Source organism: Sminthopsis crassicaudata, chromosome 3 (assembly GCF_048593235.1).
Source record: "Sminthopsis crassicaudata isolate SCR6 chromosome 3, ASM4859323v1, whole genome shotgun sequence".
In the NCBI taxonomy this organism is placed as follows: Eukaryota; Metazoa; Chordata; class Mammalia; order Dasyuromorphia; family Dasyuridae; genus Sminthopsis; species Sminthopsis crassicaudata.
In genome coordinates this window covers 261,294,401-261,312,553 of record NC_133619.1, presented here as the reverse complement: position 1 = coordinate 261,312,553, position 18,153 = coordinate 261,294,401, and the positions used below count along the sequence as shown (strand labels likewise).

Genomic DNA, 18,153 nt, shown 5'->3' with positions numbered 1-18,153 from the left:
TAACAACTAAATGAAAAAGAATGATAGATATGAAAAAATATTCCAAAACTTCTATGATGAAGCTAAAACATTTTCAGAGAAAAATATTGTATTTTTGAATATATGGATAAATAAAATAGAAAAGAAGAAAATATTCATGAACTGAGTTTTCAATTAAAATATAAAATTGTAATGCCAGAGAAACTGAGGCAAAATAGAGATTAGAGAGTTTTTAATATTTTATTTGGGTTTCTGAAATGGAGAAATTGTCTAGCGGCAGAGCAGAACCCATTCTGCCTCCAGGGCTGAATTGAACTTTCATCTCAAAGAATTCAGCATTAAATTTGAAATTCCAATGATTTTTATATGTGGCCCTAAGATCAGGGGAGACAAAAGCAAGGGGTAGAGTCCAAGCATTGATGAGCAGGGGAATCATCAATTCGGTTCTGATAGATTGATGGTAGGACCATAAATTCTGATAAACTGAGAGTGAAGAGGGTAGGCATTAGAGACAGAAAGTCTAAAATCTAGAGATATGTAAGCATATCTCTTAATAACTCATCTGCAATTTATGACTTTATGGAATGCTGATGGTCTGGGCTCTTAGCCCTAATTTCTCAGTCCTAATGGTCAGGAAGAGGAGGGTTACAACCAGGGGGATTGAGGCAGAACAATTCAGGGAAACTGAGGAAGGACAATAAAAGGAAACTATGGCACAACAAAATAAACATTCTAAATAAACATAAATTCGATAATATTAACTTTTCTTTTAAATAGTATTTTTCTAATTACATATAAAGACAATTTTAACATTTTTTGTATAAAATTTTTGAGATCCAAATTTTCTCTCCTCCTTTTCCTTCCCCCTCCCAAAAATGAAATGTTATATGTGTGTAGACATGTAAAACATATTCCCATATTAGACTTGTAAAATAAAAACAAAATGAAAGAAAAAAATTTTTTTTAATTTTTTATTATATATATATTTTTATAATATTATCCCTTGTATTCATTTTTCCAAATTATCCCCCCCTCCCTCTATTCCCTCCCCCCGATGACAGGCAATCCCATACATTTTACATGTGTTACAATATAGTCTAGGTACAATACATGTGTGTGAATATCATTTTCTTGTTGCACAATAAACATTAGAATCCGAAGGTACATGGAACCTGGGCAGACAGATATTAGTGCTAACAATTTACATTCCCCTCCCAGTGTTTCTTCTCTGGGTGTATCTACCTCTGTCCATCATTGATCAACTGGAAGGGAGTTGGATCTTCTTTATGTTGAAGATTTCCACCTCCATCAGAATACATCCTCATACAGTATTGTTGTTGAAGTGTACAGTGATCTTCTGGTTCTGCTCATTTCACTCAGCATCAGTTGATCTAAGTCTCTCCAGGCCTCTCTGTATTCCTCCTGCTGGTCATTTCTTACAGAGCAATAATATTCCATAACCTTCATATACCACAATTTACCCAACCATTCTCCAACTGATGGACATCCATTCATCTTCCAGTTTCTAGCTACTACAAAAAGAGCTGCCACAAACATTTTGGCACATACAGGTCCCTTTCCCTTCTTTAGTATTTCTTTGGGATATAATCCCAGTAGTAGCGCTGCTGGGTCAAAGGGTATGCACAGTTTGATAACTTTTTGGGCATAATTCCAGATTGCTCTCCAGAATGGCTGGATTCTTTCGCAACTCCACCAGCAATGTATTAGTGTCCCAGTTTCCCCACATCCCCTCCAACATTCATCATTATTTGTTCCTGTCATCTTAGCCAATCTGACAGGTGTGTAGTGGTATCTCAGAGTGGTCTTAATTTGCATTTCTCTGATCAGTAGTGATTTGGAACACTCTTTCATGTGAGTGGATATAGTTTCAATTTCTTCCTCTGAGAATTGTCTGTTCATATCCTTTGACCATTTATCAATTGGAGAATGGTTCGGTTTCTTATAAATTAGGGTCAGTTCTCTATATATTTTGGAAATGAGACCTTTGTCGGAACCTTTGTTTTTAAAAATATTTTCCCAATTTGTTATTTCCCTTCTAATCTTGTTTGTACAGAAACTTTTTAGTTTGATGTAATCAAAATCTTCTATTTTGTGATCAATAATGATCTCTAGTTCTCCTCTGGTCATAAATTCCTTCCTCCTCCACAGGTCTGAGAGGTAGATTATCCTCTGTTCCTCTAATCTGTTTATTATCTCCCTCTTTATGCCTAAATCATGGACCCATTTTGATCTTATCTTGGTATATGGTGATATTTCCAGTTTTCCCAACAGTTTTTTCCGAATAATGAATTTTTATCCCTAATGTTGGTATCTTTGGGTTTGTCAAAGATTAGGTTGCTGTATCCTTTTTTGTCCTTTGTATCTAATCTGTTCCACTGATCTACCGGTCTATTTCTTAGCCAATACCAAATGGTTTTGGTGACTGCTGCTATATAATATAGCTTTAGATCAGGTACACTTAGACCACCTTCCTCTGAGTTTTTTTTCATTAGTTCCCTTGCAATTCTCGACCTTTTATTCTTCCATATGAATTTTGTTGTTATTTTTTCTAGGTCATTGAAATAGTTTCTTGGGAGTCTGATTGGTATAGCACTAAATAAATAGATTAGTTTGGGGAGTATTGTCATCTTTATTATATTCGCTCGGCCTATCCAAGAGCACTGAATGTCTTTCCAATTATTTAAATCTGATTTTATTTTTGTGGCAAGTGTTTTGTAATTTTTCTCATATAATTCCTGACTTTGAAAGAAAAAAATTTTAAAAAATAAAATGAAAATGCTATGATTCAATCTGAATCTAGACTAAAATTAGTTCTCTCTCTGGATGTGAATAATATTTTCCATCATGAGTCTTTGAAATTCTTAGATCATTGTATTGCTGAGAAGAGCTAAGTCAGTCATGGTTGATCATCACACAATGTTGCTACATTTCACTTTTTATCAGTACCTGTAAGTCTTTCCAGGTTTTTCTGAAGACGTTTGGTTCATCATACTCTATATAGCAAAATAGTATTCCTTTGTATTTACATAGTACAACTTGTTTGGCCATTTCCCAATTGAAAGTCATCTCCTCAATTTCCAAATCTTTGCCATCACCAAAAAAAAAAAAAAAAAAAAAAAAGAGCTGTTATAAATATTTTTATACTGTAAGTACTTTTCCCTTTTTATCATCTCTTTGAGATGTAGACCCAGTAGTCCTATTGTTGGAACAAAGGGTATGCAAGTTTGATTGCCCTTTGGCATAGTTCTAAATTGCTTTCCAGAATGGTTGATTCATTCACAACTTTATCAACAATAAGTTAGTGTGCCAATCTTTCCACATCCTCATTAGTATTCATTATATGCCTTTTCTATATTAGCCAATCTGATAAGTGATAGTAATTCAGTTATTTCAAGTTATTTGATAATTCTCCAATTTGATTTACTTCTCTATATATTTAAGAAATAAAACCTTTATCAGAGAAATGTGTTGCAAAGATTGTTTTGCAGCTTTCTGATTTTCTTCTAATGTTGGTTGCATTGGTTTTGTTGGTGCAAACCCTTTTTAATTTAATATAATCAAAATTATCCATTTTACATCCTATAATGCTTTCTTCTTGTTTGGTCATAAATTCTTCCCTTCTCCATAGATCTAACAGGTAAACTATTCCTTATTTCTCTGATTTGCTTAGATATCACCTTTTATATCTAAGTCAGGTATGCATTTTGACTTGGTATACAGTATAAAATATTATTCTATACCCAGTTTCTGCCATACTGTTTCCATTTTTCCCAGGAGTGAAATAGTTGTTTATTATCCCAAAGTTGGAATCTTTGGATTTATCAAATACTAGATTATTGTGGCCATTTATTACTGTCTTATATGTCTAATCTATTCCACTGATCCACTATTGTATATGTCTTAGCCAATATCAGATAGTTTTGATGATTGCCATTTTATACAGTTTAGAGTAAGATCTGGTATCACTAAGCTTATTCCTATAAACTAATCTTGGTGGCTTGATTGTTATGGCACTAATAAGTAAATTAATTTAGGTAGAATTGTCATTGTTGTTATATTAACTTGATCTACCCAATGAGCAACTGATATTTTTCCAATTGTTTTATCTGACTTTCATTTGTGTGTTAAGTGTATTATTTTTCCCCCCCTGAGGCTGGGGTTAAGTGACTTGCCCAGGGCCACACAGCTAGGAAGTGTTAAGTGTCTGAGACCAGATTTGAACTCCTGATTTCAGGGCTGGTGCTCGATCCACTGCACCACCTAGCTGCCCCTGTGTTAAGTGTATTATAATTGTGTTCATATAATTCTTGAGTTTGTCTTGGCAAGTAGATTCCCAAATATTTTACATTGTCTACAGTTATTTTAAGTCAATTTTTTCATTGTCTTTTGCTTTGTTGTTGATGATTTATGTGGCTTTATTTTGTACCCTGAAACTTTGCTTAAGTGGTTAATTATTTCAAGTAGTTTTGTTTTGTTTTGTTTTTAGTTAATTCTCTAGTAATCTCTAAAGTATAACCATCATATCAATCTGGAAAGCATGATAGTTTTGTTTCCTCGTTCCCTAGTCTGATTCTTTCCATTTCTTTTTCTTATTGCTAAAGCTAACATTCTAGTAAAACTTTGAATAATAGTGGTAATAATGGGCATCTTTTTTCCACCTCCAATTTTATTGGGAAGGCTTCTAGCTTATCCCCTTTACAGATAAGCTTGCTGATGGCTTTAGATAGATACTATTTATCATTTTAGGGAAAGCTCCATTTATTCTTATGACCTCTAATAGGAATTTTTGTATTGTACATAGTATTTTATTTTTCATGGGTAAAGATAATTTTCAACATTTATTTTTTACAAGATTTTGATTTCCAAATTTTTCTCCTCTTTTTCCTCTCCCCTCCAGCTGTCTAAATATGTTATACATATGCAATCATATAAACATATTTCTATATCATCGTGTTGTGAAAGAAGAAACAGAGGAAAAAAGTCACACATTTTAAAAAGTATAAATAGTATGCTTCAGTCTGTTTTCAAACTATATAAAGTCTTTTCCTGCGTCTATAGCATTTTCCATTATAAGTCTTTTGGAATTGTCATGGATTATTGTATTGCTAAGAAGAGCTAAGTCTAAGTCTATCATAGTTGATTATCACACAATATTATTATTATTCTCCTGATTCTATTCACTTCACTTAGCATCAGTTTTTATATGTCTTTCCATGTTTTTCTAAAAGCTTCCTACTTATCAATTTTTTTTATTTTTTCTTAATTTTCAAAATACAAAGATGGTTTTAAACATTCACCCCTGCAAAACTTTGTGTTCCAAATTTTTTTCTCTCTCTTCCCCCCTTCTTCCCTAGACAGCAAGTAATCCAATATAGGTTAAACATGTACAATTTTTATAAACATTTTCACAATTATCATGCTGCATAAGAAAAATCAGATCAAAAAAGTAAAAAAAAGAAAAAAAAAAAAGGCAAACAAACAACAAAAAAAAAGGTGAAAATACCATGTTGTGATCCATACTCAGTTCCCACAATCCTCTCTTTAGGTGTAGATGGTGCTTTCTATCACAAGATCAATGGAATTGGCCTGAATCACTTCATTGTTGAAAAGAGCCACATCTATCAGAATTGATCATTGTATAATCTTGCTGTTGCCGTGTACAATGATCTCCTGTTTCTGCTTACTCCCCTCAGCATCAGTTCCTATAAATCTCTCCAGGCCTCTCTAAGATCATTCTCCTTATCGTTTCTTATATAACAATAATATTTCATTATATTCATATATTACAACTTGTTTAGCCATTCCCCAATTGATTCCCTCAGTTTCCAATACTTTGCCATCTCAAAAAAAAAAAAAAAAAGCTGCTATAAATCTTTTTGTATATGTAAGTGTTTTTCCCTTTTTTATGATTTTTTTGGAATACGGACTTATTAATAGTAATACTAGGTTAGGGGGTATTTAGAGTTTGATTATCCTTTGAGCAGAATTCCAAATTGCTCTCCAGAGTGGCTGTATCAGTTCTGAACTCCACTTACAATGCATTAGATTCCCACTTTTCCTACTTCCTTCCAGCATCCATTATTTTCCATTTTTGTCATATTAGCCAATCTGATAGGTGGGAGTTGGCACCTCAGAGTTGTTTTAATTTGCATTTCTCTAGTCAATAATGATTTAGAGCATTCTTTCTTATGACTATAAATAGCTTTGATTTCTTCATCTAAATACTGCCTATTAATATCCTTTGATCATTTATCAATTGGGAAATTACTTATATCCTTATAAATTGGATTCGATTCTCTTTATACTTGAGAAGTGAGACCTTTATCAAAGACACTTGCTGTAAAGATTGTTTCCCAGCTTTCTGCTTTCCTTCTAATGTTGCTCATATTGTTGGTGTTTATGCAAAATATTTTTAATTTAATGTAATCAAAATCATGCATTTTACATTTCATAATGTTCTCTAGCTCTTGTTTTGTCACAAATTCTTCCATTCTCTCTAGGTCTGATGGATAAATTATTCCCTTTTGAACAGATGTGCTTATGTCTAAATCATATACCCATTTTAGGCTTACCCTGTCTCCTAAGACATCCAGACCCATCTTCCATTGCCCTGAGCTTAGGTCCCATATAGTTCTGGAGGAAGAGTTGTGTGTTTGTCCAGCTTGTGTTACTTAAATCCAAATCAAGCCAACACTTTCATGGTGTCATTGGTCTTCTTTAAGAACAAAAGGCAAAAAATAACAATAATATGGTATGTGGTATGAGATGTCGGTCTCTGCCTAGTTTCTGCCATGCTGTTTTCCAATTTTCCCAGCAGTTTTCGTAGAATAGTGAGTTCTTATTTCAGGACCAGCCAGTCTTTGGGTTTATCAAACTATAGTCACTTTCTACCATGTCTTGTGTACCTAATCAATTTCACTGATCAACTCCTCTTTTTTTAGCCAGTTCCAAATAGTTTTAATGATATTATGGTTTTAGATCTGGTATTGCTAAGCCAGGTGAATTCTATAAATCATTAAAGTACAATTAATGTATGCACCACAAAAATTCTTATAATTTGAAATAGAAAAGTCAACCAAGTTGTAGGCTCCATATCTCATAACCAGATAGGTTTTTAAAAATAAAAATAATCCTAATTCTTATACTGGGGAAGATAAAGCAAAGAAAAAAATGTTGTAGGCCATTTGGGTTAGGAACTGGATTTGTGACTTCATTTGTCTAGGGAATTCTCAGAGAAGAGAAATGTGATAGGCTCCTTCTACATATAGTCTTTGAGATTTGCCCAAGACGTTGAAAAATGAGCTGATCCAGCCCATGATTCAGCCAGACTTGAATTGGCATCTTCCTGGCTGCAACTCACACTCTTCTCATATATCAATATTACTAATAAATCTTTTTTTTAATTATAAATTTTTTGACAGTTTATATGCATGAGTAATTTTTTTATAACTACTAATAAATCTTAATACAGGATTTTAAAACAAAATCCTAGTTTTCTAAAAATGTCACAATAATTCCAAAGAGTTATTTGCTATGAACAAGCAGAGTTTATTCAGGGATGTAAGTATAGTTCAATGTTAGGAAAATGTTTGACATAATTATAATTTTTTTAGACTAGGCTTTGGATAGTGTGGAGGTAATTAGATGGCTCGGTGGGTAGGGGAGTGGGTCAGGAATCAAGACCTAAATTTAAATCTGACCTTACTACCTATATACTTACTAACTGTGTGACTCTAAGTAAACAGTTTAAATTCAGTTTATCTTAATCCACTGGAGAAGGAAATGACAATATTTTTGCCAAGAAAATACAGTGGACAGTATGGTCCATGGGTCCATGAAAAGTGGGATACAACTAAACAAAGAATAGCAAAATAAAACTGATGCTAGGAATTCAGTGGCTATTCCACAGTAGTTTATCTTCTTAAAAAGGTAACCTGGAACACTGAGAGATTAAATTACTTAACCCACTTCTTAACCAAATAAGGGATAGAGATATTCACCAAAAAAAAAAGAAAACAAACTATCATTTATGTGAAATTGAAAAAGCTTTTGTGCATGCATGAACACAGACACACAAAATCACTGCAAATAGGATAAAATTATTAAGTATTAAGTTGGAGTGGGGGGGAAATCTTTTTTACACAATATCTCTAGTAGGAACCTGATACCCAAATTATATGGAGAATTACCACAAAATTTTAGGACTAAGGATCATTCCATAATGGATAAGTAACCAAAGGATATGCAAAAACAGTTCTCAGGAGAATTGCAAACTAGCAACAGCCACATGCAGCATTGCTCCAAATACTTAATAATTAAAATGTAAATCCTCACAACTTTTTAGTTTTACCTTACATTCCAGCAAATTGTTAAAGGTGACAAAAAATGGAATAGTCAGTGTTGGGGAGCAATAACAAGACAGGCATAATGATGAATTGTTAATGAATCTGTGAATTGGTCCAACAATTCTAAAAACAGCGTGAAATTACTCAAAAATCCCACTGCTTGGCATATATCCCAAAAGATCAGAAATTAAAAGGAAAATAAAACATCATCTTGTATGTCAAAATACAGCACAACTTTTTGTGCTTGCAAAAAAAAAAAAAATCGGAAACAAAGTAACCATCTCTTGAGAAAAAAATGTTAAAGATTGAAGTACATTGAATATATAATGACATACTACACCAAAAAATGATGACTATGATGAATTCAGAGAAGCATCAGGAGACTTATATGAATTGAATATGCAAGTAAACAAAATACAAGACCTCAACAACATAAGTGAAAGAATAAAAGAATGAAACTTAAATTGTGTGTTTAATGACCAATATTAGCCCTGAGAAGAGTTAATAAAAATATACCTCCTTCCTCTTTTTGCAAAAGTAGGAGATTATGGGTTTGCAAGAAGCAAATAATCTCTTCAGTTTGGGTTTGGATTTTTTTTTCTAAAAATCTTTCAAATTCTTCTTTATTCTTAAATGTCCATCTTTTCTCCTGTATGGTTAAGCTCATGTTTGCAGGATAGGTCACCCTAGACTACATCCTGAGTTCTGTTGTTCTTTAGAACTCTTTTTTTTTTTTTTCTTCTCCCTTTTCTAGGAGATGCAGAATAATCTTGGTTTATTCAAATATTTTTTCCTTGATTTGTAAAACGTATTTATGAATTGAATTGTTTAAATATTTAATCACTATGTGTTTTGGAATTTTCAGCCTTGGATTTTTTTTTTTTTTGAAGTGATTTGTAAACTCTTTCAATTTGAATTTCATTTTCTGAATTCAGAAGTTCTAGGCTGTTCTATTATGGTGTTAAAGACTTTTGGGAGCCCTATAAACACGTTGCCTCTGCATATTCTATCTTTGTGATCAGTATTTTTGCTTGCATTGTAATTTTTTTTCTTTTAAAATTTATTTATTAATTTTTAACTTTCTTTTCTTTTTAATTGCATTTTGAATTCTTTCCCTCTCTCACCATTCCCACCCACCCACTTAGAAGGCAAGCACAATTATGTCAATTATACATGTGAAATCATGCAAAACATATTTCCACATTAGTCATATTGCAAAAAAAAATTAATGAAAGCAAGAAAATTTGACTTCAGTTTGTGCTCAGAGTTCATCAATTCTGTCTTTGGAAGTGGATAGCATTTGATCATCATGAGTCCTTTGGACTTATCTTGGATAATTGTATTGATCAGAATAGCCTAATCTCACAGTTGATTGTCATTACAAGATTTCTATTACTATGCACAATGATCCTTCTTCTCACTTCACTTTGCATCAGTTCACATATGCCTTGCCATATTTTGGGGTGTTTTGTTTTGTTTTTTAACCAGCTCCTTCATCATTTCTTCTAGCACATATATATGCCCTTTTCCTTTTTCTTTAATCTCCTTAGGGCACAAATCTAGTAATGGTATTGATGCATGTTAATTTTTTTTTCCTTTTTGCTTTTTTTCTTCTAGACCTTCCTTTTCCTCTAGGTATTTGTTTTCCTAATATGGTATTCTCTCTCTCTCTTTTTTTTTTTCATTGAGGCTTACCATTGCAAATTCACATTTTCCTCTTCTGTTCTTTATTTTTGTGGTGCAGAACATAAATTCTCCTCTCATAATTCTCATTTCTCTATTCACAGACACTGTGTTTGGCTCCATATTCTCTTCAAATTATGCACTTCTTTCTCTCATTGTGTTAGATCATTTTCCTTTATTTTCTAGTAATTTTACATGTCTGAACTCATTTAGTAGATGTGAAGATTATACTCCTCTTCTTCATACTGTTTTTCTTGTTGATTTAATCTGTTTATGTTCAAATTTTTTGAGTTTTCTTCTTCCTCAAATGTTTGGTACTTTAAGTCTTTTTACATTCAGCCTCACTCCTCTCTCTTATTTTTCTTATCACTCATTTTGGACTCTGTTGGGGGCTTGATCTCAAAACATCTTTCACAGTGGATCTCCCACTGCATCTAGAACCATCTTTGGTTATCTTGCTCAAGATGGCTCTGGAAGAGAAAAGGAGACAGTCCTCCCTCACTTAAATCCAGTTTATTTGCATGTCATGGCATCTCCTCCCTTATGTCATGAATCTTTTGGAGAACAGAAGACAAACAATATCTTCTACAATGGGTAATTCACAATTAACCAAGCCAGATCTCTGACTCAGTTGACCCTTAGATGATCAGAACTGTCCCCATTTGAGTGCTGTGCTCCTTTTCTTAGCTATAGTGGAGCCCTACACAGCCCTAACATCTGAAGTACCTTGCTCTGCGACCTGTCCCCAATATAAACTTTTCTGAGACTATAGTGTTCCCTTATTCACAAGCATTTACATTACCAGAAAAGTGTGAAAATAATTAGACTGACTTTTGCCCCTATTAATTTTTTGTATTATTGACCATACTGTAGAGTTTTGTAAAAGTAATAATGCGGCCTAATCTGTTCCTTCTGCCAAATTAACAGCCCGAAGGAATAACAGAATCGGAGTTGGAGCAGTCTCCTATTCCGTCCTATATCTAAATTAAAATCCTGTGATTTTATACTATACCTGAACAGATCTTTTCTTGAAAACTAGAGTAAGAGGGAACTCAATATTCTCATTCCATTCTTAATTGGAAGTATTTCCTTTCAAGTCTATTTTTTCTTTTGGTAATTTCTACTTGTTTCCTTTATTTGTAGAATAAAGAAAGAATAAGTTCAATTTACTACTAATTGTACCAAATTCTGTAATACTTCAGGGTTCTCTAATAAAATTTATAGCAGCACTAAATCAAATCTAATCACTGATATAAATAGAAAAACAATATAAAAAAGCAACTGCTTGGATTTTGACATGGAACTAGAAGGGCAGACTATTTAACTTTCACATTAGAGCCCTTCCATTATTGTCGCATCATAATCTCCTTGAGTCTTCTCTTCTCCAAGTTAAACATCATTAATTCCTTTAATTGATCATTCCCTCTGGCATTTATCAACATAATTGTTGGTCTAAAGCGCCCATCTAAGATTTGTTTTCATGTGTTCATTGTTTTCATTGGTATTATTAGATTTTACTGAAAAGGTTTCAGGGCTTGTTGCAATTCACATAATATGATCTTAAGCCATAGTATTAGGAGATACTTTCAGAAGAGATTGTTCAATCAAGGTCAGAGGAAGAAGAAATGAATAGTGGTCACTAGGAACTCCCTGTTGAGAGTACTGAGAAGATAACCAGTTTCCATTCTTGTGACAAATAAGGGTATAAACCATGCTGCCAGAAGGAAGCAAGAAAGCAAGACTGGATTGTAATGTTCTGAGTAAGAAATTAAAGACCTTGAAGTCCAAGTTGGTATTTTTATTCCTTTTTTCAGTTGATGATAGGAGGTTTTGAAGTGAAAGACAGATTTGGAATGTGATCACTGATTAAGAAGGTAGTTCTGAGAAAATAATTTATATTTCTGGATGATGGATTAAGGTATAGGTACAATGGATTTTTTTTTTTTAAAGAATGGAGTCCCATTTATTAGGTCTACAATATCTTCCTTGCAAATCTAATTTTTAAAAAGCTGAAAGGGAAATGGTAGGAAGACAATCATGTATAGGAGAATGAAGGGACAAAGGAAGGAAACTTATTAAAATGCTCACTACTATGCTAAGTGCTAGGGGTTCTTATATATACATATATGTATAATATATATTATAGTTACCTTACCCTACATATATATATATATATCATAAGATATATAATGACAATATAAATAATATTACATTATATAATAGATAGCTATATATATATATGAAATAATGGAATAATATATAATACATAATCATATATAATAATATGTAATGAAAGGTAATTGTAATGTAGAAAAAAGAAAAGGAATTGAGATCCATCCCCTCCAAGTAATTCATAGAAGTAAAATAGGAGTCAGCAAAACAGCAAATAAAACAGACAAAAAAGAAGCATGATTTCATAATCTCAGAAAGTGAATTAGAGATCCTCATTTTCCCTCAGTTAATGGGAGAGGATCCTTAACAGAACAAATCTCTAGAAAGGTGGCTCTTCCTGAAAAGAAGTAGAAGATCATGAAAGCCAGTCTGCTTTCTAGCATTTGTGCCATTTTTTTCATAGCTCCCTGGCACATTGGGTCAACAGAAGGAGTTAGTATGTCCTTGTTCTTTGCTGCTGCTTTGATGACTCCCCAGTGCTGTCCCTCAGCAACTTATTTTCCTCTGAGGTTCAATCCATCCATAATATCACTGTTGAGATCCTGAGGACTCTGTCTCCCCTCTTTTCTCAGGAAGGTCAGTATCTAGCTCAGTCATATTTCTACTCAACCATTGTTCTTACACCTAGGAAATTCACCTCCTTGCTTTTGAATTCATAAACTTTTTCAGTTTTTGGAATTTTCATTTCTTTTTCCATCTCAAATAACAGGATCATCAGACCCTCAATCTCATCAACATTTTCTAGTATCCTAGCTCCAGAATCCATAACTGAATTTCTGCTGTCTCACCATAACCTCTGTTCACTTTCCTAAACCTTTTTTTCCCCCCTGAGGCAGTTGGGGTTAGATGACTTGCCCAGGGTCACACAGCCAGGAAGTTTAAGTGTCTGAGACAAGATTTGAACTCGGGCTCTCCTGACTTCAGGGCTGGTGCTCTATCCACTGCGCCACCTAGCCGCCCCCCAAACCTATTTTTAACCTTCAGTCTGGCTCTTAATCACTCTAAAGTCTGCCTGATTTCCAAGGCCATCACCCTTATTTTGCTTTATTTTCCTCTCTTTAAAATCTTGGCTTAGTAGTTAACCAATTCAATTGTACATGATCCTTCATCCTTAAATCCTTTGCCCCCTGCCTTCTTACTTTTGATGCCTTTAGCAAATCCAGACACTGGATTATTTCCATAACATTTCCTCTTTGCTCTTACTCATCCGTGGCTGAACACCCTTGGAGAAGCCAATCAACCACAATTGCTGATTTATTCTTATTTATTTATTTGTTACAAATTTATTATTCACTCTCAATTTGATTCTTGTTATTTGAGGCTGTTCTTTTTACTCTTCTCTGTCCCATTCTCTTTAAGATCTATTCCAAACCTCTTTTTTCCTTTTGTCACCTAAAACCTTTGCTCCTCCCACTCAGAGAAATTGTCAAATACTACTGTTTTTAAAAACTTGAATGCTATTTCTTCCCCATTTCAACACTACACATCACCTTAATACCAGCTCTCAATGTCCTGCTTTTTTCCAGTCTCATGAGATGTCTTTTTTTAAAATATCAATCCCTCTCCACCTCTATTTGTGCCTTTAATTCCATTAGCTCAAGTCTCCTCCAGATCCTGTATCCTTTAGTCATTCCCATTTACATGATAATTTTTACTTCTCCTTACCTACCCCTTCCCTGTTCTTCTTTGAAGAAAAAGAAAACAAAACAAAACAAAACAAAACCTTCACAAAGATTATTATCTCTTCATAATATGATTCAATATCTTTTCTCCTTATGATAGCCTAAATCATAGAAATAAACTGCTAATACTTGTTATCATCACTTTTTCAGATCCTACTGAGACGTCAATCTCATACATATTTTTTATTATTTTGATATATTTGGGTCTATCAAATTATGAGAAGGTAGAAAATAAAGATATAAGTTTTGAGATCAGGGTCATTAAAACATATATATGAAAAAGAAATAGATAAGAAAATACAATGAAATAGGGATAAGAATTGTAGATAAAGTAGATAGAAATATCATTAATTTATGAATACAATTTAAAGTCATGTCAAGTAAAAGCAAATGTTTTGCTGAATCACCAGTTTTTGTCAGATGATTCTTTATTAGAAACAGAATGTGAAGGAGTGTGACATTACCATGACCCACAAAAGAGTTTCCACATTTGTTTAATTGATGTTCTTTAAGGTTAAAATATTTTTTCAATCAATATTTTTGTAATCTATAGTATATCACATATCTAAAGTATATTCAGTTAATACATCAAGAAATATTTTTTCAAAGAGTCCAGCTAGAACGTTTATTACAATAATAAGAATCCAACTCTAACATTTGTTACATTAACCACTATTTTTTAATTAAAGCTTTTTAATTTTCAAAAGACATACATGGATAATTTTTCAACATTAACCCTTGCAAAACCTTGTGTTCCACTTTCCCCTCCTTCTTCCCAACCCCTCCCCTAGATAGCAAGTAATCCAATATGTATTATGGTAAAAATATATGTTAAATCCAATATATGCATATATATTTATATAATTATCTTGCTGCACAAGAAAAAATCAAATTAAAAAGGAAAAAAATGAGAAAGAAAATAAAATGTAAGCAAACAACAAAAAGAGTGAAAATGCTATGTTGTAGTCCACACTGGGTTTCCACAATCCTCTCTTTGGGTGCAGATGGCTTTCTTCATTACATTCAGTAGTCATTACAAGACTATTGGAACTGACCTGAATCATCTCATTGTTGAAGAGTCACGTCCATCAGAATTGATCATCACATAATCTAGTTATTTCCATGTACAATGATCTTCTAGTTCTACTCATTTGACTTAGCATCAGTTCATGTAAGTTTCTCCAGGCCTCTCTGAGATCACCCTGCTGATCAAATAACCAATATTTCAAGAATCTAGCTAAACATTTGTTACAATAACCACTTTAGCATCAATGGACATTTTCATTTGTGCCCAGGTAAAAAAAAAATTGCCTTGAAGTTTAAATCTATTTGTTTTTGAAAGGCAGAGCATAAGCTAATTTTATTTTTTTCAGATGCTCCCAAGTTTGTATCAAACCAAACAATCTATTATTCTTGGGAAGGAAATCCCATCAACATAAGTTGTGATGTGAAAGCTAATCCTCCAGCATCGATCCTTTGGAGTAGAGAAAAATCATTTTTGCCCTCCAAAAATGCCACAAATTTAAAGACTTACAGTGCAGGAAGAAAGATGATTTTAGAGGTAAGTGTTTACTATATAAATGGATTATTTTGTGTGTGATCTAAAATCAATTTTATGAAATGCCTAATTATTATTAATATGCAATTGTATATGATTATAAACCAAATGTATGTATTAAATTATAACACTAATATAATTATAATGTAATTATATTCTAACTATGTTATAATATAAGAACAAATTATATTTCATAAATAGAGACAGTAAAATTACTGCTTATTTTAGTCATGTGTTTTTCTTTTTTTTTGATAGTTTTTTGGATGTGATTTCATTAGTATGGAGAAGAAACTTCCTGTACAAATATAGTTTGCCATATATTCTGCAAATTCTGGTCTTGGTCACTGCTTAGGGTTTCAGGCCAACATTTGTAAGAACTTGAACCCAGATCTTCCTTACTCCAAAAGACTGTTCTCTATCTATATTCCATGCTGCCATTTTAGAATCTCCCAAAATGGGCAACTGGCCATTACTAGAAAACCTTCAGCTAGGAGGAGCACAGTTTCCCAAGGCAGCTTATCTCAGTTTCAGATAATCACTTATTAGAAAGTTTTTCATTATATCAAATCATCTCTTTGCAACTTATTCCTCATGGTTCTGTCATCCAGAGGCCTAGCAGGGTTGATGTTTCTGGAATGGGCATGTCAAATGACTACCCTAGGGCACCACTCACCATCCTGGTCAGTTCTCAAACCAAAATACCTCAGCTACAACTTAGTTATGTGCTGCTTTCTTGCTATTAGAATTTCAATTCTTTGAAGTCAAAGACTATTTCTCTTTTATATTTGTAGCTTTAGCCTTTAGTACTATGCTTGACCCATAGTAAGAACCTTAAATTTCTTCATTTTATCAGTCATTCATTTTTACAACAGCCTCTAGCTATCATATTCCCCCAGTCTTCTCCAGGCTGAACATCCTTGTTGTTTCATATAATTTTTTATATGTAGGAGATTTCTATATGGTACAATGGAGAGAGCACTGGACTTGAAGTTGAGAAGACTTAACTTCAAATTCTACTTCAGGTGCTTGCTAGCTGTGTGACTCTGGTCAGGTCATTTAATTACTGTCTGTCTCACTTTCTTGATCTGTAAAATGGGAATAATAATAGCAACAAACCTCCCAGGGTTATGAAAATCCAGTGAAATAATATTACAAGGAGCCAGTGAGATCTTTGTAAAGATCTTTACAAATCTTAAAGCATTATATAAAGACTATATATTAGCTATATATCCTGATTAATTTATCAGTGTCCTTCCTAAAATGTGATGTCCACAATAAACATAATACTCTAGAAAGGAGCTAACAAAGGTTTTTAATATATGTGTGTGTAGATATGTACATATATATGTATATGTATGTATTGATTATGTTTAGAAGAATTGTAAATATTTAACTTAATTGGATTACTGCTATACATGGAAAGGAATGGAGGAAGGGAGGGAGGGAGAAAAATTTGGAACACAAGGTTTTGCAAAGGTGAAGGTTAAAAACTATCTTTGCATGTATTTGGAAAAATAAGAAACTATATCAAGTTTTAAAATGTGTATATGTGTGTGTGTGTATATATATGTTTGTGTCTATATATGTGCATATGTGTAAAAATGTGTCTATATATACATATATTGCATATATACATATGCAATCTTATTAGATTTGTCCCAATTTGATTTCTATTTTTTTGAGATTTATTTGAATAACTGGCCCTGTTATTATGATATTCCAAAAAATTTCTTCTTCCATGAGATGCTGCTACCTTATATACATCCCTTTCTTCTGAACTTTAAGAAATTTCCATTGTTATGGTATATATGTGATCTTTCTAACCAATCCCCTTTTTCCTTTCTTGAGCTCTCAGCTCAACATAAATTTGACAATTTCCCCAGATATTCACTTTTCTTAGTTTGCATTACACTATTCTCTCCTAGTTATCTTCCTACCTTTTTGACCATTTTCAGTCACATTTGCTGAGTCTTATCCAGGTAGTTCTCAGTCATGGTGGGTCTCCTCCACCCACTGGAGTTCTCTTCTCCCCTGAGAAATCTCTAAACAATCTCATTAGATCTTATAATCAATTATCATCTTTCTGCAGATAACTTTCATATTTACTACTCTAGCCTTAACCTCCAGACTCACATATCTAACTGTTATTGGACATCTCAAAGTGAATGTCCTCTTGCATCACCTCTCCCCCTCTCCAACCCATCTTCCATCCAGCTCTCCAATTGATCTTCCCAAAATATAGGTCTGACTTTCATCCCATCAGACCCCCCTTCAGTAAAGTCCAATAGTTGCTATTACCTCCAGGATAAAAATCTTCTGGTTCTACCATAAGCCTTATTTCTTCCACAAATTCTGTGGTAAGGTGAGACTGGCCTCTCATTTTTGTACCATTTCTCACAAAAGCTATTCCATTTCCTAATTCTGAGCATTTTCAATGTCTTCCCCTCTTGCCTCAGATATTTTTCCCTCTTCATCTCTGCTTTCTAGTTTCCCAAGCTTCCTTCAAGTCTCTGCTAAAATTTGTCCATTTTCTACATTTGTTGGTTATCTTCAATTTTATATTGTTCATATGTAATTGTTTTCATGTTGTCTCCCCCATTAAACTATAAGCTCTTTAAAATTAGGGACTCACTGTCCTATGCTGGGCTTATAGTAGTAACCTAATAACTGCTTGTTGACTGATTGGCTGGCTAATAGACATGGCTAAACAAGA

General features: G+C 33.2%; 1 protein-coding gene across 4 annotated transcripts in view; it reads left to right on the top strand.

Annotated features, from left to right (window-relative positions):
- The window catches only part of NCAM2 (neural cell adhesion molecule 2), a 271,041-nt gene that overhangs the window by 137,743 nt on the left and 115,145 nt on the right, over positions 1-18,153 (top strand). For all 4 annotated transcript variants that reach the window (XM_074300617.1, XM_074300614.1, XM_074300615.1 and 1 more), the window contains one exon: positions 15,256-15,443. In XM_074300617.1, coding sequence (XP_074156718.1) covers positions 15,256-15,443 — 188 coding nt within the window. The remainder of the gene's footprint in view (positions 1-15,255; positions 15,444-18,153) is intronic.